This window comes from Nannospalax galili, unplaced genomic scaffold (genome assembly GCF_000622305.1).
Source record: "Nannospalax galili isolate Female #2095 unplaced genomic scaffold, S.galili_v1.0 scaffold88, whole genome shotgun sequence".
Taxonomy (NCBI): Eukaryota; Metazoa; Chordata; class Mammalia; order Rodentia; family Spalacidae; genus Nannospalax; species Nannospalax galili.
In genome coordinates, this window is record NW_008358908.1 from 496,984 (window position 1) to 523,651 (window position 26,668).

Sequence of the window (26,668 nt, forward strand, 5' to 3'; positions counted from 1 at the left end):
ATTCTAGCAGTAAAGAAAATGAATAAACTGAAAAAAAAACAAAACAAAGGCAAACTAATCTAGGAAAAACTTCACACCAATATCCCTCAGAGATAAAGATACAAAAATACTAAGCAAACAGTTAACTATTCTAAGATAACAATATATAAAAAAGGATAATACTCCTAGCACTGAAGAGGTTTAGGCAGGAAGAGTTCAAGTTTAAAGCCAGCCTCAAATAAATAGTGAGAGCATGTCTCAAATAAAAACAAATGCCAGGCGTGGTGGCGCATGCCTTTAATCCCAGCACTCGGAAGCAGACGCAGGCGGATCTCTGTGAGTTCGAGGCCAGCCCGGTCTACATAGTGAGTTCCAGGACAGCTGGGGCTACAGGGAGACCCTGTCTCAAAAAGACCCAAAAAAACCCCAAAACAAAACAAACAAAAAAGGATAATGAGGCACCAGGCACTCATGTGGTGGGTGGGTGTGTATTTGTGTATGTACATATGTATATTTTATATATACATATAAAACACTCATACACATAAAATTTAAAAATAAGTAAATCTTAAAAAGACAAAAGAGAGCAAGCAGCATAACGAATTATATTATAAGTTGGCTGAGTACTAACCTTGGCCACTGCACATCGAACAGCCATTGATCTGTCGGTTAAGAGGGACCTAGCATTCTTGTAAATGTCACGATGACAGGAAGCTGCTGCACCACCCAGTCCATTTAGAACTCTCTGCAAACTCATTAAGATTTCGCTTCGCCCTTGAGACTACACACAGACACAAGCAAAGCTTTAAAACTATATTGTCAAATAAATTTCACATTTAAACAAGAACACACTAGGATACAAAAATTCTCCGGGACTAATTATCTCCAGTTTGTAACAGTAAGTAATGAAAAGCAAAATAAGAGTAAGAATTCTACAAAGTATCTGAAAGGTAAGAATAATTATTAACATCATCAACTAAATAATATCTGTGAAACATAAAACAATCCAATAATAGCATGACATACTGAAGTACAATGAGAATGTGTAGACAGACTCAAAGCTTCCCAAACTTTCAGAATATAAACATTAAGTTAGAAACAATTAGAAATGTTAACCAGTCAAGAAGAAGAAATGGTTTAATATATTTAAAAAATTTATCACAGAATATTAACCCTAAACTTGTGATTAACTCAAACTCATATTTCTTTTTTAAAACATGTGCTTTTTTAAGCATATGAGTATATTGCCTGCATGTAAGTGCACCCGTGTTGTGCAATGCCCACAGAGGTCAGAAGAGGGTGTTGGATCCCCCTGGAACTGGAGTTACAGGCAGTTGTTAGCCACCATATGTGTTCTGGGAATTGAATCTGGTTCCTTTACAAGAGCAGCCAGCCAGCACTCTTAACTGCTGAGCCAACTCTCCAGCCCCTCAAACTTGTATTTCTGTATTCTTGTAGTGTTTATTCTTACATATGAAGTATACTGATCACAGTATATCATACTTATTCAGAGAGACTTCTTCCACTATATTGGAAGTTTCTTGAGGTCAAAGACCATGTCTAACTCATTTTATGTGTCTAATGCCTGAAAAATACATCCTCAATTCCTGTCTAAGAATAAACAAATGTGCCAGGTGTGGTGGTGCACGCCTTTAATCCCAGCACTTGGGAGGTAGAGGCAGGTGGATCTCTGTGAGTTCAGGGCCAGCCTGGTCTACATAGTGAGTTCCAGGACAGCTGGGGCTACAGGGAGACCCTATCTCAAAAACACCAAAAAATAAACAAATGTTCCCAAAGAAGACATCTGAGAAATCCTTTTCCTGGACAAAAGGATGGGCTGCAGATTGGGGATGTAGCCCAGATGCAGAGCACCTGCACAGCCTATGCTAAGCCCTGAGTTTGATACCCAGCACTGAAAAAACAAAATTAGACTTAAGTCTCGAACTCAGTGTATATTTAGTTAATCTAATGTTGACAAGGAATCAATGGAGGTAACAGCAAGCTGATATGACAAAAGAATACCATTTCATTTGGTATCAATAGTCAGGGTAGAACTTGCTCCCCTTCAAAGGTAAGTTCAAGTCCTAAACTCTTTCACTTGTGAATGTACTTTATTTGAAAACAGGTTAGTTGCAAATTAGATAAAGATGTCATAGTGGATTAGGGTGAGCCTTAATGCAACTACTCCTTTATAAAAACAAAAGAATTTATATAGGACCAAGAAGGCAGAGATTAGAGAGCTGTGTGTACAAGCTGAGAACAGCCAGGATTTCTGGCAACCATTAGAAGCCGGGAAAGAAAGGAAGAATTGATTCTCCTCTAAAGCCTCAGAGGAAATATGGTCCACCTGGCACTTGATTTTAGACTAGATTCCAAAACTATGAGATAAAATTTTCATTTTTCTAAGGCACACAATGCATGGTGATTTATCACAGCAGACACATGAAACTGATACATTAGGTATGACACAAAAAATGTCAACTGAAGCAGAGCTAAGTAAAAATAGTAAGTAAACCTACTGTTTGCTCAAAAAAGCATTTTTCCCTTTCTCCTGAAATGTACATTACAAAGGAGGCAGGGTGATAATCTAGAACCACTTTCTTGCTAAGCACTGTGAGTACAATAGTAACAGAACAGAAACACTTTTCACTGACTTTAACTGTGCTGCAAGCAAAGCATTCAGATACTGTGGTAAAACTTACCTCTGCACTTTTCAGAGATTTTAAAAGATTATTTACTGTTTCTGGAAATGTACTGCCTAACATCCTCCCCATCTTCTCATAAAATGCTCCAACACAAGCCACAGCTGCCCTGTAAGAAGATTTTCATGGGTTAAGAACACAATTTCATTATATCTTTGTGATTTTCTAAAAAGTCAATTTGTATTTGTCTATATTTTGCCTATCATCCTTAATTTATTTTCAAAATTCTAGAGGCTGATAGTAAATTTAAAAATGACTGATAACATTCTGGACGATTCTGGACTACATTATGGAATTCCTAAACAGAATCCATGAATTTATTGGCATACTAAATTCTATTTAACCAGAACGGCAAAAGTATATATTTTCTAAATGATACAGAATTAAATAATCAAACTATTAACACAGCTTCAAAATTCAAAACCCAAAACCTACCACAGATTTTCACTTGAATAATACCACAACACTATAAATTCATCACACCCAAAGGTTGTATTATTTTCCCTTTACATCCTTCTCTATTTTGTACCTTTCATTTCCAATTAGAAGTTTTCTTTGTCTAGAAAACAAATTGGCAAACGTAGCCAGTAGCCATCTGGCCTGCTACCCAGCCTGCCATTTGTTTTCATAGTGTTACTAGAGAACAGCTGTATTCACTCACTATGTACTATCTGTGTAGAAGTCAGTAGCTGCTACATAGATATTTATTCCAAAGTGTTGGAAGCATCTATCTGGGCCCCTCCAGGAAGCACGCAGACTCCTGATGGACTGTATGCACTCTTCCTCCTGCCATCTGAGCCCTTCACCTGACTGCTTTTCATGGATTCTTTGTGCTTAAGCTTCTGTGGCTGTGCCTTCTTTGAAGAGCCTTCCTTGACACTGCTCTCCCACAGCTATGCTTATTTGGGCACTGACTTTTTTTCCATAGCACTCTTCAAAGTATAGAACTGTTGATTTTCTCATTTAACTCATTATTAGGCTTCTCTAGAGTTGCTGTTCTCTATTTGGAACAAAAATACCTGTCTTGTCAAACCATAATTATGGGCTAGAAGTTGGGGCAACTTAATCTAGGGGTCAGTAAACTTGTAGGCAAAATGGCCTCTGCCTCAGCTACTCAAATCTGCTATTCTAATAAGAAAGTAGCTGCCAATCAGATGAGCAGGCAGGTCTGGATTCCAAAACTATTTTATTTACTAAACTGGCTGGTTTTGGCCAGAGGACTATACTTTACCCATTCCTGACTCAGTTCCCTCACCTAGGAATTCTTTTCTTTTCATCCCAGACAAGAATATTATTTCCATCCAAACTCATCAAAGATCCCTGACACCATTGCTGAGAGCATACCAGTTCCTGAAAGTTTGCTCAAACCCCAACAGTGATGGATAGAAGGAAGGCCAGTGCCTTCCTCAGATCGCCTTAGAACCTTCATTGTCAGTAACATGCCTCAGGTCCACCCACCTGGGTCTTTATGACCAGTAGTTCCTAAGTTACTCTAAACAAAACAAACAAAAACAAGCAAAACTCAAGGATTCCTATAAAAGCAAGTACTTACAATTTTGTTGGTAAGTAGACTGCAGTGTCATCTTTACTTTTGATAATTTCATTACACTTATCTAGTGTTTGAAAAACTGTGTAAGTATCCCCAATGCTATAAAGAGCTGCAAGATTTTTAGCTAATAATTTTCTAGTAGGTGGTCCAGGTGAGCTGCTTATTAATCCAGTTAATTGTTCAACGAGTTTTTTCTGTTTTTCTTTTACATCAGTCTGTTATTTTAAAAAGAGAGAATATCACCTTTATTACACTTTTTGTTACTTTCTGGTCAAAAAATATTTAACATGTATTCTAATAATTAAAATCTATATTATATTAAGCATAAACTATGAGAACTTTTATGTAAATGGAAATTTCAGTAAGAAATGATCCATTCTTTCCTAGATTAAATCTCCATTCCCTTCCAATGTCCAAAAGTTCCATTTCAATAAAAGTGACTACTGTGATCCATAAAGTTTCCAGATCAACTTAGGAAGAAGTTAAACCACAAAGGATGAAAAATTCTAGATGTATGGACAACTGACACCTTGGAACCCAGACAGGTTTTCCCCTATAAAAGAAGTCAGTAGTCCATAAAGTTACAGGTTAGTAAAGGAAACCAAAAGAAATTTTGAAGAGACTTAAGGAACAGAAATAATGCCCATAGTTACCCATAATCAGTATCTAGAATTCATTTATTCACTCAAGAAATACTTACAAAGCATTTATCGCATGCCATGCACTATTCTAGGCAATAGGTGTTAACAGTGAACAAAATAGACAAAATCCTCATCCTCATGAAATTGACATGCTAGTAGAGGACAGAGTTTGCTAAATAAACAAAGGAATGATATGAGTGCTTACCATTTCATATAGATTAACTAGAAAACGCCACCCTCAAAAGTGAAGTGGCAAGCTATGCAGATATCTGGGGGAAGAATGTTCCAGAGAGAAGGAACAAGGAGTGCAAAGGCTTTGAAGACAAAGCATGTAGAGCATACCAGAGAACTGCAAGGTCAGGTTAGTTGGAGTGCTACGTGCATGAAAGAACACTGTATTCATTCTCAGTGAGAATTGTAAGCAGAAAGGAGTTGTAATCAAAATATTTACGGGACACAGTTTGACTGCTAAGCTGTAAATACTCTAAACACAAGGGCAGAAGCTTGGTGAGAGATCCTGCAATAACTCAGATGAGAGACACTGGATCTAACAGAAAACAGGAAGTAAATGAATTCTAGGTATGTTTGTGGGTAGTATCACAAGATTTGCTGGTGAATATGATCTAAGGTTTAAGAAAGATGTTGGGCCAACTGTATGGTCTTAAACACCCAAAAGGAAAGTATAACCAAAGAGTAAAGTCATCAGTATATTTCTTTAAGAGTTCAAGGGATTATAGTTCTCAGACATTAGGCTTCAGTCCATATAAAAAGTTATTTAGACAATTATTTCTCATTGATGATTTTGTTCTGAATCAAAAACTGTTTCTCAGATGTACAACTTCAAATCTTGATCTGCAATACTGTGGTGCCCACCTGTAGCTAAGGCAGACAACCTGCTATTGTTCTAAAATGATGGCCAAATTTGTTTTCTCCCCCTATCTAGAAGCCTTCAAGAGGGAACTGACACTGATTCTAGCTACTTCAACAGCTATCAAAGTGCCTGAAAACAAATCCTGAATCCATCACTCTTGAGTCCAGCCTTGGCAGACAAAAGAAAAATGAGGAGGAACCCAATACAGGGATGCTTTTGGAAGCTCTTGTCAAGAAATTCCAATGGACTCTCATATGAACATTTGAAATTTGCCCTGTTCTGACTTTTTTTCTAGTTCCCTGTCTAGAACTTGTAATGCTAATTACTCTTGCCTTTACTTCTCCTTCACATCTCCTATTCGCCGGACAAGGACTTTCTTTTCCTCCTACAGATAAGAGTAATATAATTTGGAGTCTTTTAGATAGGGTACTGAAGGGGTACCCCAAATGCCTCACCCTGCATCCCTGTTCAGCATGGAGGAAGCCAGAGCAGTCTGCATCCCAACTCTCTATCCGCAAGCTGGGTAACCTCTTCAGAGGATGGTGTGGTAAGAATAGGAGGTAGGAATTGGCTAGGCAGTTAGTGTAAAAAGACCCCAAAGAAAAGTAGCCAGTTTCTTGGCTAAAATTCAGAATGTCCTTGGGCCTCTTAGCAACATACTCCATTCCAAAGGCCAAAATGTCTAAAGTACTTGAGAGCTCTTATCTAATCCTTAAAAGATTTTAGGATTACCTCTTCAGAGGGGAGAATGTTAGAGTAGCAAAAAGCAAAAAGTAGAAAGAATGCATAAAGTTATCAGAAAAAAAGTGATAGGGAGATATGGGAGGATTTGGAGGGGAGTGGGCATGGATTTAATCAAAACGACTTATATGCTTATATGAAATTTTCAATAAATTATTTAAAATTAAAAGAAAGAGAAATAGGTGAAGAATGACTCTAGGGGATGTGTCTGAAAAGAGAAATCAAGAATGGCTTAGATGTGTTAACTGTGAGATGTGTGTGTGAGAGAGAGAGAGAGAGAGAGAGAGAGAGAGAGAGAGAGAGATTGATTCATACTTATATATTCTAGGGTGGCCTTGAAATTACTATATAGCTTAGGATGAGGATGACTTTTGACTGCTGGTCCTCCTGCCTCTATCTCCCAGGTGCTGGGATTACAGATGCCTGTCATTGCACCTGGTTTTTGTGGTACTGGGGACCGATCTCAGGGTTTTGTGCCTGCTAAGTAAGTACTCTACCAACTGAGTTACATACCCAACCTCAAGATGTCTTCCAAGACAAGAAAAAGGTTGGAGATCTGAGAGACCTTCTTAAAGAAATGGTAGTTTTGCCAGGGTGGTGGCATGTGCCTTACTCCCAGCCCTCCGGAGGCAGAGGCAGGTGGATCTCTGTGAGACCGAGGCCAGTCTGGTCCACATAGTGACTTCTAGACAGGCTGGGACTAGGGAGTCCTTGTCCAAAAAAAAGGAAGGAAGGAAGGAAGGAAGGAAGGAAGGAAGGAAGGAAGGAAGGAAGGAAGGAGGGAGGGAGGAAGGAAGGAGGAAGGAAGGAAGGAAGGGTTGGTAGTTGCAATCAGAAGAGTATACAATGTCACTAAAAGAATAAGACTGATAAAACTCATAACAAAGAATTTAAAAGTATTAAATGTTTTAAAGTGGAAGATCAGCTATGTCAAAAGATGGGAATGTGGGGATGGAGAGATGGCTCAGCGGTTAAGAACACTGGTTATTCTTGCAGAAGACCCAGGTTCGAATCCCAGAACCCACATGGCAGCTAATAACTGTCCCAGGGGATCCGACAGCCTCTTCTGTCCTCCACAATCATTACACAACACGGGTGCATTTACCTACATGCAGGCAATACAAGCATACACATAAAAAAAATAAAAATAAATAATTTTTTTTTAAAGATGGGAATGTAGAGGGCTGCTGAGATGGCTCAGTGGGCAGGGGAACTTGCCATTGAGCCTGACCACCTGAATTTAACCCCTGAGCCCACAGGTAGAGGAAGAGAACTGACTCACATAAGTCCTCTGACCTCCATATGCATGCTTTGGCTCCATCACTCAGACAGACTAAATATATAAATGCAAAAGAGAGAGATGGAAATGGATCAAATAAGGCAAATACTAACCACTGTTTAAAGCAATTTGAGTTATGTAATAACTGGACTACATCTTTTCAGTGGAAGACAATAACGCAGTTACAGAAGTAATGTGAAAATGTAAATTTCTAGATGAAGGTTTCAAGTTAATTCATGCATTACTTGCCTCTCTAGCAATGAATTAACATTCTAGTAGTCAATAATAACAACAAAGCACAAGTCCATAACAGCACAGACAGCAGGAAAAAAAAACCCACACAAAAACTGGAAGCTGAGAATTGCCGAGAAAACTGAGAATAAGCCTAACTCAAGACATAAAGTGCCCTCAAAGTCTGTATTCTTTGAAGCCCTGGGTATCTCTGCAGATGGGAGCAAATCTGTGCTAGAAATAAAGGAGTGAGTAGTCAACAGTCTTAGAAGCTGTACAGGCCTGCATCAATACTCCTGGTGTCCCAGCACTCAGGAGGCTAATGCAGGAAGATAGCTGCAAGTTTCAGGCGGGCCTGGGATGGACAATGAGTTCTGTCCCAGGCCAGCCGAGACTACCTAATAAGACCCTGTCTCTTAAAAGATAAAAAAGCTGTGTGACGTCTACTTCTCTCCCCTCCACTCTAGAAGTCTGGAGGCTTGTCCTCCAAAAAGAATAAGCTACAACTCTGGACAAGGACAGTGCTGGCACAGCTGTGGACTGAGGCCACTGCACTGAAATGGAGATTAAGTCATAGTTTACATATGGGTTGCTAAAGTCCTCTGGATCCTAGACAATTAGCTATATACCCTTTAGACACTAGAAAAAGTTTCTTCTAGGGAACAATCAGCCTAGAGAAACCTATTGAGATATTACAGTCAGGAACAGGACGAACCTATAGTGAAGTTCAGTTAACACAACTCACCCTGTCCAGAAGGACCTTTTACAATTCATTCTTAAATTCAAACAAAGATATCTGTCATTTGAGGGAAGTACAGAATGTTAAAGAAAATAAAATACGCACACAACAAACCCGAATCAAAGAGACTGTATAGAAGAAAAAGTAAAAGTAAAAACCTACTATTAACTCCTCGGAAAGAACAGTGCAGATATTGGGACTGGGTCTGTTGGCCAGCAGAGGCCACTTTCAGGCACTGATGACTATGAAGTGACACCAGCCAGAGTGATGCTTTTCTCTAGTCACACCGAGCTGCTTAGCTCAAGATATGAGGTATGCAACATGCAGAGTTTAAATAGGGTTTGGGGTTTTTGTCACTGAAGAACAGGACAGACGAGAAATTTCATTAGTATTAACTTTCTGCAATTCCACAGGGGTCTGACATAACATGTCCAAAACAATATTTTAATTGTCTTTACATTCGTCCTACTGGGGTTGGGGGGCAATACCATACCTTGTTGGCAGCAACTAAAACTTTATCAAGAAATCTCAACCATTCAAAGATAAACACTGGTCTCTTTGCTTCAGTGATTTGAGCCAACGCGTCTTCATTTAGTAATAAGCTGTGGGCTAACTCCATTACCGAAGCTGTAAATCCACACCTTAAATTAAGATATTAAAAAATACATGTAAGGGATTTTTTAATATCAAACGTCAATCAAGTTTAATGATGTAACTACTTAAGAGAAAGTGTGTTCCTATCTCTCATTTCTTCACTATAACTTCTTTAAAGGCACAACCTTGAATCAACCTGAAGACAAAACGATACAAACAAAAACAAAACTATGCTTGGTGAAAAGAATGAAGAACGGGGTGAAAGGAAAGTTAAAATATTGTTAAAAAGGCATTATTCCAGGGGGGGAGGAAATGCCTATCAGAAATAACATGGGTCACTAATCATTAATCCATTCTGGCATGAGGACCCCAAGCTCAAGCATCTCAGCGAGCCGCACGCCCCATAAGTACATTCAGACACCTCCAGACGACCCTCCCAGGGTAAAGGCGCCAGGCTGCAGGCCGCCTAGCCTTCCAGCCGGCGTGATGGACACAAAGCCGGCTCTCAAGGAAAGAGAGCCCCTGACAACCGCAAGGCCGGGGAATGCAGTCGGGAAGGCCGGGGAGGCCCCGCGAGTCCGGGGTCTGAGTTCACCCCGAGGACCGCGGTGCAGTGCGGGGCCCGGGGGAAATGCAAGCCGCGGTCGCGGACCTCCTCGGGCTGTCAACCTCCAGTCGCGAGGTCTCTAGAGGTGTCAACCCAACAGGCAGACGAACCCCGGCCCAGAGCTCGCGTTTCCTCCTCAGCCCTCTGAAAACGTCGCGGAGGACAGGGACTAGGGGTGCGTGTCAACGTGCACGCTTTGGTGGCGCCCGGGACGCCTCACCTGCTAATCTGGCAGGGGGAGATCAGCTGAGCTACCCAGACAGAGGCCGCCGCCGGGGGACCCGGATGCCCCGCCTCCCGGTCTCCGGCCGGCAGGAAGCAGGAGAAGGGCGCATGCGCCGGCCGCTAGTCCTACGCACGCGCAGTCGTCACGCCCGCTCTTAGTCCCACCTGCCGCAACTTTCCAAGCGAATCTGTGTTCAGAGACGTTTGTGGAAGGACCCGAGATCCTGCGCTAATTGGAGAGCACATGCGAAGTACGCGCTCTGCGAGGCTGGCCTGAGGTGGGTTCAGCTGCGAGTTAAAGGTCTGCCCAAGGTAGGGGAATGACACAGGTGGGTGCGCGTTGGTTGTGACTGGCCATCACGCCATCAGCCACATCCGCATCCATGAGAGTTAGCTCATCTCATGTGTGTGTGTGTGTGTGTGTGTGTGTGTGTGTGTGTGCGCGCGCTTGCTGCTACCTCTGCCTGCTCTACCTAAAACACAACGAAGGATTACTCCATTATTGAGGTAGTAAGGAAAGAGCTTGACTTATTGGTAATCTTTCACACACCACCTCCGACCCCTCTGCAAATGCTGTAAGCTCTCCATCAGATCTACCCAGAATCTGACCCCTTGTCTGCGATGACTTTAAGCGGTAGTTCAGGTCTCTGTCTTCTCTGCCTGACTTGCCTAGCGCCTTGGGGAGTTTCTATTTATGTTTGATAGGCGTGGCTAATGCTAGTGTAGATTGTCCTGATAGAAAGGGAGCTTTCGTGCACCCCATAACAATAATTTAACTTCCTCCCCAATAGTCATGAACTTCATCAAGCCTCATCAATAAATGGAGTTGCAATATATTGTGAAGTTTGTGTGATATATGAACTGTAACTATAAAATTGAATGAATATTTTAAAGGGGGGGGTCTGGAAAAGAACCTGTAACACCCTTCCACTTTTCGGGGACTTTTTTGTTTTGTTTTGTTTTGCTTTTTGAGACAGGGACTCACCGTGCTGACTATACTGGCCTCAAACTCAAGATGTTCCTATTTCAGTCTCCTGAGTTGCTGGAATTATTCCTGTGGGCCACCGTGCCTGACTGCCTTGAACTGTAGAGCTAAATGGGTCTCTTAAAAATAATCTAGTTTGGGATAGAAATGTAGCTCAGTGGTAGAGCGTTTGCGTAGCATGATTGAGGCCTTGAGTTCAATCTCCATCTCACCACCACTACCAGTAATAATCTAAATTTGTTTTCAGCAGCACACCTGAGACCTGTATTCTTTGGGGTTGTGAACAAATTGTTCAACCATAGTATATTGGGCCGTAATTTCTTCAACTGGAAAGTGAAACTAACTAGTCCTACCTATTGAGTTGTTCATGAACTAGGAAAGTACCATTATATAACAGTAAGGATACTGTTATTACAAATGAAACTAATGTTGAGGGTGAACTACCAGAAGTGTTAGATATAATCATAAATATTTCAATGTATTATTTAAAAAAAAAGAACTGCCAGGCGTGGTGGCGCACGCCTTTAATCCCAGCACTCAGGAGGCAAAGGCAGGTGGATCTCTGTGAGTTCAAGGCCAGCCTGGTCTACATAGTGAGTTCCAGGACAACTGGGGCTACAGGGAGACCCTGTCTCAAAAAGACTTAAAAAAAAAAAAATAGAAGAACTAAACTGTATTAGGATACGTGTGTTTAAAGGAAGGGAGAAATTGGGTGCTCTAAAAGGCACAACTCCTCAAACCAGAGGAGGGGTACAGGTGAGTTGGAGACATTAGCTCTCCAAAGTAGCTGATAAGAGTCTGTCTGCTGATGTATTATCATTTGCTGTGTAACAAATTGTCTAAATTTAGCATCTTAATATAAGTACATTCATTTATCTTCTCATGGTTTCTGTGAGTAAAGAATTTGTTTAGCTTAGCATGGACATTGGAATGAAGAAGCCAACCCAGTGTGATTCCCTTTGGACTAGACTAGGACTAGAGAATCCATTTCCCAGGTGACTTACTGATTCACCTCACACCTTTGTGCCTCAGGTTCCTTCTACATAGATGTCCGTAGAGTTTCTTCAGTGTCCTCATGTGTGATGAGTGACTTCATTCAGTTAATCCATCCTGTGAACATTACAGTGTGCAGTGTGTTATATGACCAAACTGTCACTCTTAACATTTCTACAAAATTCTGGTGGTTACACAAGTAAATCCTATTCATTGTGGGAGATTACACAAAGCTATCAAAAAAGCCAACAGGCAAGATTCACTAGAAGTGGGTCATCTTGGAAATAATTATGAGTGTTTGCTTCATAACAGGGGAATCAGGGCCAGCCTGGTCTACATACTGAATTCCAGGCCAGCCAGAGCTACACAGTGATACCCTGCATCAATAAACACACACACACACACACACAGAGAGAGAGAGAGAGAGAGAGAGAGAGAGAGAGAGAGAGAGAGAGAGAGATGAAAGACAAAGAGAAACAGAGAAAGATAGAGAAAACTAATATATAATGGTTTTGCCATCCAGGGTAATTGTCCAGACTCTTGGCTGAGGTTGATGGGACACCTACTTAAGTAATGTAGAAATGTGAACGTGTTAGGCCATACAGCTGGGAAAGACACTATGGCATCAGAAATCAGGGCCTTAGGAAGTAGGACTGGAGAGTCATTTGTTTAGACCAGTTCATTTCCTCTATTGGCTTCACTTCTGCAGACAAGTTCTCTTGATTTGGCTAGCTTGGCCATTCACAGGTCCAGGTTCACACACTCCCAGCTCAGAAAGCCCACTAAAGTGTCATTCCCTATGATCCATATATTCAAATATAAGAAAAGATGTGCTTCTCTCTTCCAATACTTTCAACTTAGCTACTGTTGGTCATGTTTCAGAACAAATTTAATAACCTAAAAAAATCCTGTATCATATTGGCTTAGATTTTATCTTTATGTTTATTCAGTCTTTATACATGTTTATGATTTTCAGTACACAGCAAAAAAAAAAAAAAAGATGTGCTTATTTGCCTTTATTGAGTTATCACCTCCTCTCTTGCTGGGCATAGGGTGCTGTAATTCTTTATCTTTGTGCATAAGGAAATGTAGGGCAGTGTGGTCACCACCAGTGGCGGCCGCTCCTCCGTTCTCACGGGTGCCGCTCCTTCGTTCTCACAGGCGTCGAGGCTGCTCCTCCACTTGCCCTAGGCTGAGGCCACTCTTCTGCCTGTCCTGGGCTGAGGCCACTCTTCTGCTCACCTTGTGCTGCCTCCTGTCTTGCTGCTTCTGCCTGGTCCCAGACCCCAGGGGTGGTGAGGAGACTGTGTCAGCAGAGCCACATTCAGACACAGGAAACTAGGTTCAGTGACACAGGTCTGCTTTATTACAGGAAGGCACAAGCTTATATGGGGTAGTGGTCCAATCACAGCACAACAAGTAGGATACCTCATTAGCATAACAGGTTTAGCATCTTATTACAGTACAGCAAGTAGGATACCTTATTAGCATAACAGTCAGCATCCTATTAGCATAACAGACAACATCCTATCACAGAATAGCGGGTAGGATGCCTCAATAGCATACTGGATTTCAGATTACAGAGCCTGTATTCCTGGAAACCATGTGACCCTGGCAGTTGCAATATCTAAGTGTTGCAATTTTGGATCCCAAGGGTGGTGATTAGGGAGTGGCCAGCTCTAGGCATCAGTCAGCTCTAGGCATCAGTCTCATGATCTGCCAATGGGAGAAAATGTCACAAGGCATTCCTTGTGGCTCCAGCGGTCGGGCTGTAACCTTGAGACTGCTGTATGGCTGTCAATAAGACTTTCACCCTAAACTCAAGCCTGTCTCCCACAGGGCAGGAGTACTGCTAACCCTCCATTGGAACTACATAGAGGGCAGGTTTCCAGTAGGTTTCCAGAAGAAAGGATGCTGAGCAGGAAGAAACAGCATCTCAGCATCTGTGAACTGCAACAAGTGACTGCACTGTTGTATTCAGCAGTTAGAACATCAACATTGATAATGCCTGGGAACTGCTTAGAAATGCAAAGCTTCAGGCTGGAGAGGTGGCTCAGTGGTTAAGAGCACAGACTGCTCTTGCAGAGGACCTGGGTTTGATTCCCAGCACCAACATGGTGGCTATGAACCCTCCTTAACTCCAGTGTCAGGAGAATCCAAAGCCCTCTTCTGATCTCTGTGGCATTGCACGACAGGGGTGCACTCATGTACATTCAGGCAATACATTCATACACATAAAGTAGAAATAATAAAATATTTTTAAAAATTGAAATGCAAAGCTTCGTGCTCCAACCTCAGAGCCAGATTTTGTGGGTTTTTTTTTTTTAATTAATTCTTTGGGAACTTCATGCATTGTATTTTGATTATATTTCCCCTCTCCCCCAACTCCTCCCAGATCCACCCTCACCTTCTTACCCACCAACTTCATATGCACCCCCAAAACACGCTGTGACCACAATGCCTTTCCCAAATATTCCTGGGTATCCGTGTTAGTGGTATAGTGGTGAGCATAGCTGTCTTCCAAATATTCCTGAGTGTGGAACCTGCCCTGTATTGTCATCAACCTCCCAAGGGTCACACTTTTATAGAACACTCAACTCTTGTTGTCCCAGCAGCTTCCAAGTGCCATTAGCTAGGAGTGGGACTGCATACCCACTTCCCCCACCCCTCCATGTTGGGATTTTGTCTGACTTAAGCTTGAGTAGGTTTTATGCATGGTGTCATAATTGTTGTGAGTTCATATTTGCAACTGCCCTGCTGTCTAGAAAACCTGCTTTCTTGTAGTTGTCCAGCACCTCTGGCTCTTACAATCTTTCCACCTCCACTTTTCTCAAAGATCCCTGAGCCTTGGGGAGAGGGGATGTCCCATTTAGGGTGGAGCATGCCACAGTCTCTTACTCTCTGCATGTTTACCAGTTGTGGGTTAATTGCCTTCTGTTTCAAGACAAAGCTTCTTTGATGAGGATTGAGAGATGCACTAATCTATGGACAAAGCAATAAGTCATTATAAATCATTTTAATACTATGTCCATTCAATAGAATATTAGTAGTAGATTATCCCCTAGGGCCTATGACCTATCCAGCCATAGGTTCTTCGCCCTGATAACGGTATCAGGTATGGGTTTCATCTTGTGGAATGGGCCTTAAATCCAGTCAAGGGTGATTGGTCACTCCCATAACATTCGTACCACTATTGCATTAGTGGGCATATTTTGCCAGGTCAGTCATTATTGCAGCTCACCAGGTTCATCAACTAGTAAGACTGATGATTACTTCTCTCTTCTGGTAGTGTACATAGCACATTCCAGCACTATGAAAGCTAGCCAGTAGGGAAGAAGCTATGAGGTCAGTACCTGCTTGATTTCCCCATGTTTTATGTAGATTTTCAGAAAAGACCACTGGAACCTACTCCTGTAGAAGCTCTCTCTCTCTCTCTCTCTCTCTCTCTCCTCTCTCTCTCATTTCTTTCTCTCTCCTCTCTCTTTCTCTCCTCTCTCCTCTCTCCCAAAAAAATTTAACAGTTTAAATGGAGTTACCATGTAATGGGAGACAATACCCAACTAGACACCTCATCCTAGCAAATAAAAAACCCTAATACTAGGAATAGGTAACCTCTCTTGAAGTTGTTGGCCAGTGGGATCCCATAGACCCCCAAACATTACAGGCTATTGCCATTGTTCTTGATTACCCTCCAGAACTTGACAATCAGACCCCATTGCTAAAGATAACAGATTCTGCATTTTTTAGAAGATCCTAGGGAATTTATACATACAATAAGTTTGAGGGACAATCTTACAGATAATTATTTTAACTCTTTAAGGGCTAGTAATTATATGATTTTAACTATGGGAAATGTCCCCCAAAATATTTACTTGTAAGCAAAGTCTTACTATATCAAGTTCCACATGAACAACTTTGACATAAAGTGCTGTAACTAGAGGCCTGAAATGGTCAAAATGGGTTCTTGAGAAAGAAGATATCTTTGAGATAAGAGGAAGGAAATAACTCATGGTATGTTCAGAGAGCAATGAGAGACTATCTGATTTGAATGTTAAATTCTAAAGGAGAGTAGAGGGTTGCTTTTCAAAAGACACACCTCACACTTTGCTATTGTGGCCCATCATCCACTGTCTACAGGTCAAGTTTACTGAAGAGTTTGAAGCAGAAATGTAACCTGACATATTAAAAACAAAACAACCACCTTGGAAAGAGTGTAGAAGAGACCAAAAACAGTAAGACCAGTTAGGAAGCAATTGTAATGGTTTAGGTAGAAAAAGGTGCCTAAACTCAAGCAGTGGTGACATTCTAGGGAAAAAATGTCTGCAAGGAATGTATTGGAAGAACGGACATAGGGTGTGTATTTCTTTAGAAGAGGTCAAACAATGAGGATTATAAGAGAAGAGAGTATATACCGTGATAACCTAATGTAGTCAATGAAAGAGATGTGGGAGAAGAATGAGTTGAGTTGTTTGGAATGTTGATTTTAAGAGTTCCACAAATAGGGGCTGGAGAGATGGCTCAACAGTTAAGAGCACTGACTGCTCTTGCAGAGGACCCGGGTTCAATTCCCAGCACCCACATAGTAGCTACAAACCGTCTTTAACTCCAGTTCCAAGGGGATCCGATGCCTTCTTTTGACCTCTGCGGCATTGCACTACATGGGTACACTCACATATATGCAGGTAATACACTCATACACATAAAATAAAAATAAAGAGTTCCGCAAATAAAGATGTCCACAAGGCATTTGAATATGTAGGAGAGTTCTAGAGAAAGCTCATGACTGGGAATACCTGGAGGTTTATTTCCATTTTGGTAAACCAAAATAATGATGATAATACTGTTACTTTGTTTTGCTTGATTTTTATAGTTTTACCATTTGAACTTGAATATGGCAGAAGAGGACTATATGTCTGATTCCTTCATCAATGTTCAGTAAGTAAATGTACAGACCTAATGCAATGATATGTTATAGACTATAAAACAATTTTTTGTTGCTGGTATGTGTGTGTTTATTTGTTTGCTAGTTTGTTTGAGACAGGGTCTAATGTAGCCCAGGCTGATCCTCCAGCCTCCACCTCCCAAGTGCTGGGATTACAGGTGTGCATTCCCACACCTGGTATATGCAGTGCTGGGACTCAAACCCATGGCTTTGTGCATGTTAGGCAAGCACTCTCCTGACTGAACTACCTTCCTAGGCCAGGACATTGTTTTCTTTATATGCTTTTTTTTTTTTTCAAAAAATACTATTTTATTATTTTAATTTATTATTTCCTTCTGAAACTCAGCTTCCTCTTTTTGACAGGGTCTCCCTGTAGCCCCAGCTGTCCTGGAACGCACTACGTAGACCAGGCTGGCCTTGAACTCACAGAGATCCGCCTGCCTCTGCCTCCCAAGTGCCGGGATTAAAGGCGTGCGCCAGCACACCTGGCCCTCATTTTTTAAAAAATATTTAATTTATTATTTTTTAATTTTATGTGTATGAGTGTATTGCCTGTATGTAAGTGCACCCATGTCATGCAATGGCTGTGGAGGTCCAAAGAGGGTGTCAGATTCTCCTACAACTGGAGTTATGGACAGTTGTTAGCTGCCTTGTGGGTGCTAGGATTCAAACCTGGGTCCTCTGCAAGAGCAGCCACTACTCTTAACCATTGAACTATCTCTCCAGCTCCCTATATGTTTTTTTTTTTTTGATTTGTGTTTTATTTAGAGAGAGTGTGTTTTATTTTATTTAGTGCACGTGCGTGTGTGCGTGTGTGCACGCATGTGCATGCATGGGTATGTGTGTGTATACACTTGCTTACAGGCACAGGCAGGCCACAGCACACTACAACTTTCAAGAGTCAGTTTTCTCCTTCCACCATGGGTTCCAAGGATCTAACTCAGGTCATCAGGCTTGTATGACCTGTCCAGGACATTGTCTGTCCCAGGACATTGTTTTTTAAATGTGCAGTTCAATCCATCCTTCTCATTTTATGGCAACACTTCCTATGTGTCCATGCAAAGATATTTATAGCTCTCTCCTCTCCTTTAGTGCTAACCACTGTACTTCTGCTCTCAGTCCTCTGTGCCCTCTTCTAAGGAAATACCTTCCTTTTCCTTTGTCATCGTATTGTCTCCTAGCTTTGCTTGTGCTTTATTATTATTGTTTATCTCTTAGAAAATTTGCTGAATTGCTTAGAAAATTGCTCTACCCTTACTATTTCTGACGTATTCAACTCTGTACTTTCTATGGTTTCCTACAGTCTGCACAAGCCTTCACCATTTCTAACAACCATTCTGATTCTGCTTTGTACCAGCAGCAGCAAAGGTGATCACAGAGGCAGTACTGAAATGCTGAAATATCACCTAGTCCCAAGTGAGCAACTGGCAAACCCAGAGAAAACTGCTATTCTCATCTAAAACAGCCACTTCCTTTATTTTTCAGAGAAGATATCAGACCAGGAGTGCCAATGCTTAGGCAAGTCCGAGAGGCCCGTCGAAAAGAGGAAAAGCTACAGGAAGCTAATTTGAAAAATAGGCAGAAGAGTTTAAAAGAAGAAGAACGAGAAAGGCGCGACATTGGGTTGAAGAATGCCCTAGGCTGTGAAAACAAAGGGTTTGCTTTGCTCCAGAAGATGGGCTATAAGAGTGGTCAGGCTCTTGGCAAGAGTGGTAAGTCCCATTTGGAGTTAGATGGTCTTTGCCACCTGATTGTGATATATTGATGGAGACCAAAGTTGACACTGATTTTTATCTACTCAAATTAAAAAAGCTTAAGTTTCTTAGTGTCATTTGTCAGTCTTTATGGAGAACTTACATCTTCTCACATCCATTTTAAATATGAAGCATGCCACCAAGAGTTGCTTACCAGCCCAGCATTGAAGGCACTCACGACTGGCATGAATGCGGCTTTCATTGGAGGCTGCAGAGAAAGGTGACAGGTGATGAGTAGAGAGGAGCAGTGGCCAGACAGCAGCAAAGCAGCATTAAGGACCATGACAGGGCTCTGTTTGCCCTGCTTGCTCTGTATCTGTGGCAACAGCCTGAGTGATCATCCTGTTGGAGATGCTGGGCTCCCCTTTCAGGAAGTGAAACTGCGTATTAAAGTGCAGGCGCTGTAAAATGGCTGTTTCCATCTGCTGTTTTTCTGTTTTTAGTGTGTGTGTGTGTGTGTGTGTGTGTGCACGCCTTCATGTGTTGATAAGCACCATGTGTTATAGGTGTTGCAGAGACTGGAGGGCATTGGCTCCCCTGGAACTGGAGTTGCAGGTGGTTGTTAGCCACCTAATGTGGTCTTAGAAACTGAACCTGGGTCCTCTGCAAGAGCAATATGTCCTCATAACCACTGAGCTGTCTCTCCAGCCCCTATTTTTCTATTTTAATTCTTTATTTTTCACATAGAAAGACTGTTTTAATATTTTCACTCTCTAAAACCTGTTACATTGGTAATGTCACTTCTTACAGTAGCATAAGAGGCTGAGTAAGCGTTATTGAGAAGTAGGTATTTTGAGTCAGGGGAGGTAATTGATTATAAAGCGAGTATTGATTGCAGAATTCAGTCTACAGTATCATTGACGCTAGAAGGTGGTATATGGAGAGGCTTATAACATTGTATATTATACTATCCTGAAGTTTGAGATAGGATATTTCTAATTTGTGGAGTTTTTTTCCTCTCTTTTTTTTTTTTTTTTTTTAGGAGATGGTATTGTTGAACCAATTCCTCTCAATGTCAAAACAGGTATGTAATTATTCTTTATCATATTGGTAACAATAATTTAAATCTGCCACAGATTTTCACTTAATATGCTTTATGGTGATGTCGTTATAGATGTTATCATAGGAAGCCTATAGTAAAATGCTAAACACCTAATCTTTTAAAAGATTTTATTTTGTAGAAAAAAAAATTAAAGTGAAGTTTAGTGCAGTAAAGTAAGTTTTATGGAATATAAAATTTAAACCATAAAAATGTCGGGAACCAGGGCTGGAGAGATGGCTCAGCGGTTATGAACACTGGCTCTTCTTGCAGAAGACCCAGGTTCGAATCCCAGCACCCACATTGCAGCTAACTCCAGTTCCAGGGGATCTGACAGTCTCTTCTGTCCTCCGTGAGCATTGCACAACATGGGTGCACCTACCTACACACGGGCAATACACGCATACACATAAAATAAAAATAATAAATAAAATATTTTTTAAAATGTCAGGAACCAGGAATAGTGGCACCCACCTATAATCCCAGGCTTAAGGAGGCAGATGTAGGAGGATGGAGAGGTAGAGGCTAGCCTCAGCTACCTAGTGAGACCCTACCAAAGAGTTATGTGCTGGGGAGGCAAGTACAAGTCCCTGCCTCTAGTCCCAGTACCAGAAAAGCTGTGGGAGAAAGCCATTAAAATCATGGTGGATACATGCTTTTTTTTTCGGTCTGTTGAAATGTCCTAAAAAATGTTGTAAGACAGATTTATCCATGACGTCTTTTGCCTAATTCCTTGGATTAACTCAAGAAAAAAAAAAAAATCCTATTTTTATTTTATGTGTATAAGTGTATTTCCTGCATGTGTGTTAAATGTACCTGTGTCATGCAATGCCCGCAGAGGCCAGAAGAGGGCATTAGACCCCCTAGAACTGGAGTTACAAATGGTTGTTAGTTTCCTTGTGGGTGCTGGCAATTGAACCTGGGTCCTCCAAAAGAGCAACCAATGCCCTTAATTGCTGAGCCATTGCTCCAGGATAGCACAGCCATTAAAGGCTAAGGCTAACAACCAAAACGTTAAAGGTTTGATTCCCAGCACCCATTTTTTTTTAATGTGTATAGTATTGCTGTACTAGAAGATGAGACTAAATGATCTTTGTTAAAGTCAAATCATGCATTTGATCCTTAAAACAGAGCAAAGAAAAACAAATCCTGGTGTTTTCTGTTGTCAGTCTAATGAAATGTGTTTTAATAATTGTACTCAAGTTTCTAAGCATTTGAATTGTCATGTTTTAATATAAAAAAAAAAGTTCAGTAAGTGTCTCATGAGAATTTGTCTTTGATCAGGGAAAAGTGGCATAGGCCACGAATCATTATTAAAACGAAAGGCAGAAGAAAAATTAGAAAACTACAGAAGGAAAGTTCACACGAGGAACCAAGATGAAGAGAAAGCTGCAGAGCAGTTTCGGTAAAAGTTGGAAGTGGTTTGGTTCCAGATCCTTCTGTTGTGGCATGCTTATCAATACTGGGTATACAAATAGTCAAAAGAATGTAGATAGTACTATACAACTTTTCCTTCAATTAGGATGCGGCTTAAAAACAAGCAAGATGAAATGAAGCTGGAAGGAGACCTCAGAAGAAGCCAGCGTGCTTGTCAGCAGCTGGACACCCAGAAGGTACACTGCTGCTCACGTTCCGTTTCACCTTTCACAGTGTTTTGTGCCTGCGATAATTTGGCACATCTATTTTTAAAAATATTTTATTTATTATTTTTATTTATGTGTATGAGTATACTGTCTGCATGTATGTAAAGTGCACCTGTGTCGTGCAGTGCCCACAGAGGTCAGAAAAGGGTGTTGATCCCCTGAAACTGGAATTACAGATGGTTGTTAGCTGCCATGTGGGTGCTGGGAATTGAACCTGGGTCCCTGCAAGAGCAGCCAGTGCTCTTAACCATTGAGCCATCTCTCCAGCCCCATGACACATATTTTTGTTGTAGAAAAAAGATACAAACCTGGTCTATCTAGCCTTCTCTTTCTTTTTCTTTCTTTCTTTCTTTCATTCGTTCTTTCTCTCTCTCTCTCTTTCTCTTTGATCTATATCTTTTTATTTTTTTGTACATATGAGTGTTTCACTTGCATATAGTTAAGTGGACCCATGTCATGCAGTGCCCACTAGAAGAAGAGGATGTTGATCCCCTGAAATTGGAGTTACAGATGGCTGTTAGTCTTCATATGGATGCTGGGAATTAAACCCAGGTCCTCTGCAAGAGCACTCAATACTCTTAACCACTGACCCATCTCTCCAGCCCAACTAACTTTCTTTTGACTTATACTTTAATTGCTCAGGACTGGAAGGTCCGGAAATTCTCCGTGGTATTTGATTAGCCAGATTTTTAGTCCATATTTAGTCCTTGTATGTCTCTAGGAAAATTAGGACGGACTGCTTCTATTTTAGATTTCAAAATCTAAAATAGATTTTTTTTTTAAATCTAGCTTTGATTTTTACCTTAATACTATCAAAATAAAATATTTTAAATCTCAAAAATATTGGTATAATTTCTGTCTTATATAAAGAGATTGCTGGGCAGAATCTCTCACTTCACTATTATTTCCATAAGATTTTATCTTAAATGTATTTCCTGACACTTAGGACTTATTAGCTTATATGTGCAATTTTATACCCATAGGTCATCCCTGCTAGACTTCCAGCAGGAACTAGGAGACAAATTGTAACTGGTCTCTGAATCCCCATGGTTCATGGTACAGCTTTACTGAGAAACTGCACTCAGTAAATATTCATTGGAAGAACAAATTCATGTTGACACAGTTATACTTATGACATCCCAAGGATGCTTAGCCATGTTTCATAAGAATTCTTCATTTTCAGAGTATTCAAGTTCCCAGGGAGGCATGGTACTGGTTAAGGCCTGAAGAGGAGACTGAAAAGGAGGAAGAGGAAGACAAAGAACAGGGTGAAGATGAATATACGAGTGAAGATTTAAGTGTATGGTTGGCCATTTGTTTCTTCGTAGCAGGGAGTCTCTGCCTTGGCAACTGTCAACACCTGGATCTGAGTAATTTGTTGTGGGCAGCAACATAGGATGTATAGCATCTTCGCTGGTCTCTACCTACCACATGCCACTTGTACCCCCCTACCCCCCTAATGACAAAAATGTATCCAAGCTAAATAGCCCCTGTTGGGGGAGAATAACCCCTGGTTGAGAACTGCTGCTCTATAGGCTTGTTTTATAACCCAAAATCAAAATTTCATGTAGTCGTTCCAGTTAGCTTGAGTTTGCTGCTCAGCTTCAGTTTAGATGATGGACGTAATCTAATGTGTACCTTATTCATAATCAAAACAAAACGGAAAACACAATCAGAGGAAGTAGAGGGCTGATGAGATGGCTTAAGGAGTAGAGGCACGTCCTGCTAAGACTGACACACTGAGGTTAATCCTTAGACCTACATGGTGGAAGGAGAGAACCAGCTCCTGCAAGTTGTCCTCTGACCCCCATCCCCAGCACACACACACACGCACACCATGCATGGCAAGCATGTGCTCACACATACAGATATACTCTATACACATACACATTACACACACACACAAAAATAATTTTTAAATGTAATAAAAAGGAAATAGCCAGGCATGGTGGTACTCGCCTTTAATCCCAGCACTTGGGAGGCAGAGGCAGGCGGATCTTTATGAGTTTGAGGCCAGCCTGGTCTACATAGTGAGTTCCAGGACGGGGGCTACAGGGAGACCCTGTCTCAAAAAAAAAAAAAAAAAAAAAAAAAGGAAATAGAGATTATTCAAGAGAGGAAGATATGTTGCTATGGTTATTTGTTAAACAATTTTTTAGACACATTGATGTCTGGTAGAAGAGGCAGTGCTCTCCCTCTCCCCAGCCGAAGGGTAGATTCATGAAGTAAAGTGGCCTTTAAAAATCCTGATTCTTGCCGGGCATGGTGGCACACGCCTTTTATCCCAGCACCTGGGAGGCAGAGGCAGGTGGATGTCTATGAGTTCAAGGCCAGCCTGGTCTACATAGTGAGTTCCAGGACAGCTGGGGCTACAAGGGCCGGTGGATCTCTGTGAGTTTGAGGCCAGCCTGATTATGTTATTGTAGAGTTAAACAAAAGACAATTTTGCTAATGTTAACCAGTGCTGTCTCTTGTGCCTAGCTGACTTGTGGAAATGCCAGGTGGTTAGTCAACAGGGACCTGTCCAAATATATTACTAATGATCTGACACCTCAAGTAACTGGGACTAATTAACTCTGTCATAAGAGCCAGGAAACAAGATTCTAGCTAATGTGAACCACTGATGGACTTGTGTCTTCTGTCTAGGTGCTGGAAAAATTGCAAATACTGACTAGTTACTTAAGAGAAGAACATCTGTATTGTATTTGGTGTGGAACAGCCTATGAAGGTAGGAAGACAATTTATACTTTAAAAAATATGATGAATGCTATTTGATTTTCGATAAGTCACATCCCATAAACACTGAGTATCTTATTACATTCAAATAGCAATGTGGGACCAATATCTTATAGAGACTGTAGCCAGGTGTGGTGGCGCTCGCCTTTAATCCCAGCACTCAGGAGACAGAGGCAGGTGGATCTTTGTGAGATCTAGGCTAGCCTGGTCTATATATCAAGTTCCAGGCCCACTGGGACTACAGGGAGACTGTGTCTCAAAAAACCATAAATAAATAAATAAATAAATAAATAAATAAATAAATAAATAAGAAATAATTGAGGTTTTATTAGAATTTAGCATTTAGCTTTTTAATAACAATCTGCAAAAGAGAATTTTCAGCATTTATTTCTAAAGAAACTGTTTCTAAAATAATTTGAGAATATTTATTTTTTTCATGCTTTAATTTTAAAGTCTTTGATAGATACTTATGTTAAAATTTTAGGATTAATTTCTACATAGTTAGAATATTGCCATTGAACCATAAAAGTCAAGTATGTTGAAATCTCATTATATTTCACTGTGAAGAAGAAATTGGTTTAAAATTTGGCCAAAATGAGGCTAGAGAGATGGCTCAGCAGTTAGGAGCACTGGCTGCTCTTGCAGAGGACCCAGGTTTGGTTCCCACCCAGTGGTACCTAACAACTGTTCTTAACACCACCAGTTCCAGGGGATTCTCACAGTCTTCTAGCCTCCATGGACATTCCATGACGTGGATGAACTTAGAAATATGTAGGCAAAATAGTCATACACATAAAAATTAAAAATAAATAAAACTTGCCAAATATCTTATGGAGCCAAATGCCTCATATATTTATCCCAGTTAGTTTGGCTAGCTTGAAATTTAAAACTTTGTGCTTAAGAGTAAAGAATTTTTCATCATTATTGTTTTCCCCTTCATTTATTTTGTAAAGTAGCAAAGATAACTGATCAAAAATGCTACATACTATTTTCTAGAAGTTTACTATAAACTTGTATTAATCTTTTATTTCCCTCGCGTACATTACAGATAAAGAAGACCTGTCGTTGAATTGCCCAGGACCAACCTCTGCAGATCATGATTGAGATTATTCCCAATAAAGTAAAAATTATTTCTGCCAGTGAGGAAAAGCCTTTATATAATGCTTTATTATTATTATTTTTTTGTACTTCAGAAATATGTTCAGCTTTGGAATGGAATTATTCACTGACTTGAAAAAAGTTACCGTTACTTCAAAACACAGGATTCGTAGACTTGAACAGTTACAGTTTATGGCCGTATTGTGATCCTGTGGGGTTTAAGGACACCAATAGGTAGCTCTCTTGTTCCCCTCTTCTCTATGGAACAAATTCAAAAATCAGACATGGGAATCAGAAATAAATCATATGTCTGCTTTAGGGCTGGGGCTGTAAGTGGTAGAGTGCTTACCTAGCCTGTGCAAGGCCTTGACTGAGTTCAGGCACCGGCATCACAAAATTTAGGTTATCATCAGCGAGGCTGAAATACAGAACAAGATCGACTTGCCATAATCAGACTCTAATATTTCTTCCTGAATGGAAAAAAATTGCAAAACCAACTTTGTGTTCTGGGACTGATGTTTTGAAGAAATAGTCTTATTTTGGTTTATTTTGCAGAGTAAGTAGCAAACACAGCTAATCAAAACTACTAGGAATTTCCAGACATTGGCTCTCCAGGGTGGAGAGCCCACCACAGGTTGAACTACATATGCTGTCTTTTACCTCAATATCACCTGTCAGATAAAGCTCTTCTTTGTTGGAAAGAATGGGGGTTCAGAGAATTCTATAAAATTCTGTTAAGCTGAAACAAAATTTCAGTCAAAGCCTTTTTTGTCATTTCAGTGATCATATTAATATTCAGTGAATCCTAAAGCCCTGTGGATAGTTTCCATGGAGGTAAACAAAAACTGCCTTCCCTTTCTTCTCCTAACAAACTATAGTGTCAACTCACCACCTGCCTAGTGACCTAAAATGTTTTGAATATGTCGTGAACAATGATACTAAGAATGAGAATAAACCTGGAACTCCGAGACTCCGAGAGTTGTGGTCTATATTTACAGACCTAGAGCTAGAACTGGAAGAGACTGTTCTGCAGAGTAAGTAGCAAACGCAGCTAATCAAAATTAGGTTAAGAAATACAGTCTTTCAACCGGGAGCCGCAGTGCACACCTTTAAAATCCCAGCTCTTGGGAGTCAGAGACAGGCAGATATCTGTGACATTAAGGCCAACCTGGTCTACATAGCATAGGCAGGTTTCAGGTCAACTGGGGCTACAGGCAGGCTCTGTCTCAAAAAGCTGGGCATCATGGTGCACGCCTTTAATCCTAGCACTAAGGAAGCAGAAGCATTTGGATCTCTGTGAGATCAAGGCCAGCCTGGTCT

The 26,668-nt window shown here is 40.8% G+C and overlaps 2 protein-coding genes across 6 annotated transcripts in view; one reads left to right on the plus strand and one right to left on the minus strand.

Annotated features, from left to right (window-relative positions):
* Heatr5b (HEAT repeat containing 5B) overlaps positions 1-10,228 on the minus strand; it is a 129,179-nt gene extending 118,951 nt beyond the window's left edge. The window contains exons 1-5 of one of the 2 annotated variants that reach the window (XM_008822591.3): positions 10,154-10,228; positions 9,226-9,373; positions 4,234-4,445; positions 2,682-2,790; positions 611-760 (exon numbers count right to left, since the gene is read on the minus strand). In XM_008822591.3, coding sequence (XP_008820813.1) covers positions 611-760; positions 2,682-2,790; positions 4,234-4,445; positions 9,226-9,351 — 597 coding nt within the window. In that variant the 5' untranslated portion in view covers positions 9,352-9,373; positions 10,154-10,228. Of the gene's footprint in view, positions 1-610; positions 761-2,681; positions 2,791-4,233; positions 4,446-9,225; positions 9,374-10,153 lie in introns of those variants that run through there. The other variant, XM_029558388.1, reaches the window with a different exon arrangement.
* Positions 10,229-10,299: 71 nt separating this feature from the next.
* On the plus strand, positions 10,300-26,318 carry Gpatch11 (G-patch domain containing 11). 4 transcript variants are annotated; one of them, XM_008822595.3, is made up of 9 exons: positions 10,300-10,436; positions 17,007-17,071; positions 18,564-18,790; positions 19,815-19,856; positions 21,156-21,276; positions 21,394-21,484; positions 22,698-22,814; positions 24,161-24,242; positions 25,299-26,318. In XM_008822595.3, the coding sequence occupies exons 2-9, from the start codon at positions 17,028-17,030 to the stop codon at positions 25,352-25,354; spliced, it is 780 nt and encodes a 259-aa protein (XP_008820817.1). In that variant the 5' UTR covers positions 10,300-10,436; positions 17,007-17,027; the 3' UTR covers positions 25,355-26,318. The 4 variants fall into 4 exon arrangements, 3 of the variants coding, with proteins under 3 accessions (XP_008820817.1, XP_008820816.1, XP_008820819.1); XR_606854.3 differs by having other exon boundaries at positions 10,315-10,487; positions 22,698-22,782; XM_008822594.3 differs by having other exon boundaries at positions 10,315-10,487.
* Positions 26,319-26,668: the final 350 nt, after the last annotated feature.

What these genes read in the sequence shown, in the direction of transcription:
- Gpatch11 (XM_008822594.3), top strand. An exon ending in TCAGGCTCTTGGCAAGAGTG is followed by an intron (nt 18,791 to 19,814) that starts GTAAGTCCCATT and finishes TTTTTTTTTTAG; the next exon opens with GAGATGGTATTGTTGAACCA. An exon ending in AGCAGCTGGACACCCAGAAG is followed by an intron (nt 21,485 to 22,697) that starts GTACACTGCTGC and finishes CTTCATTTTCAG; the next exon opens with AGTATTCAAGTTCCCAGGGA.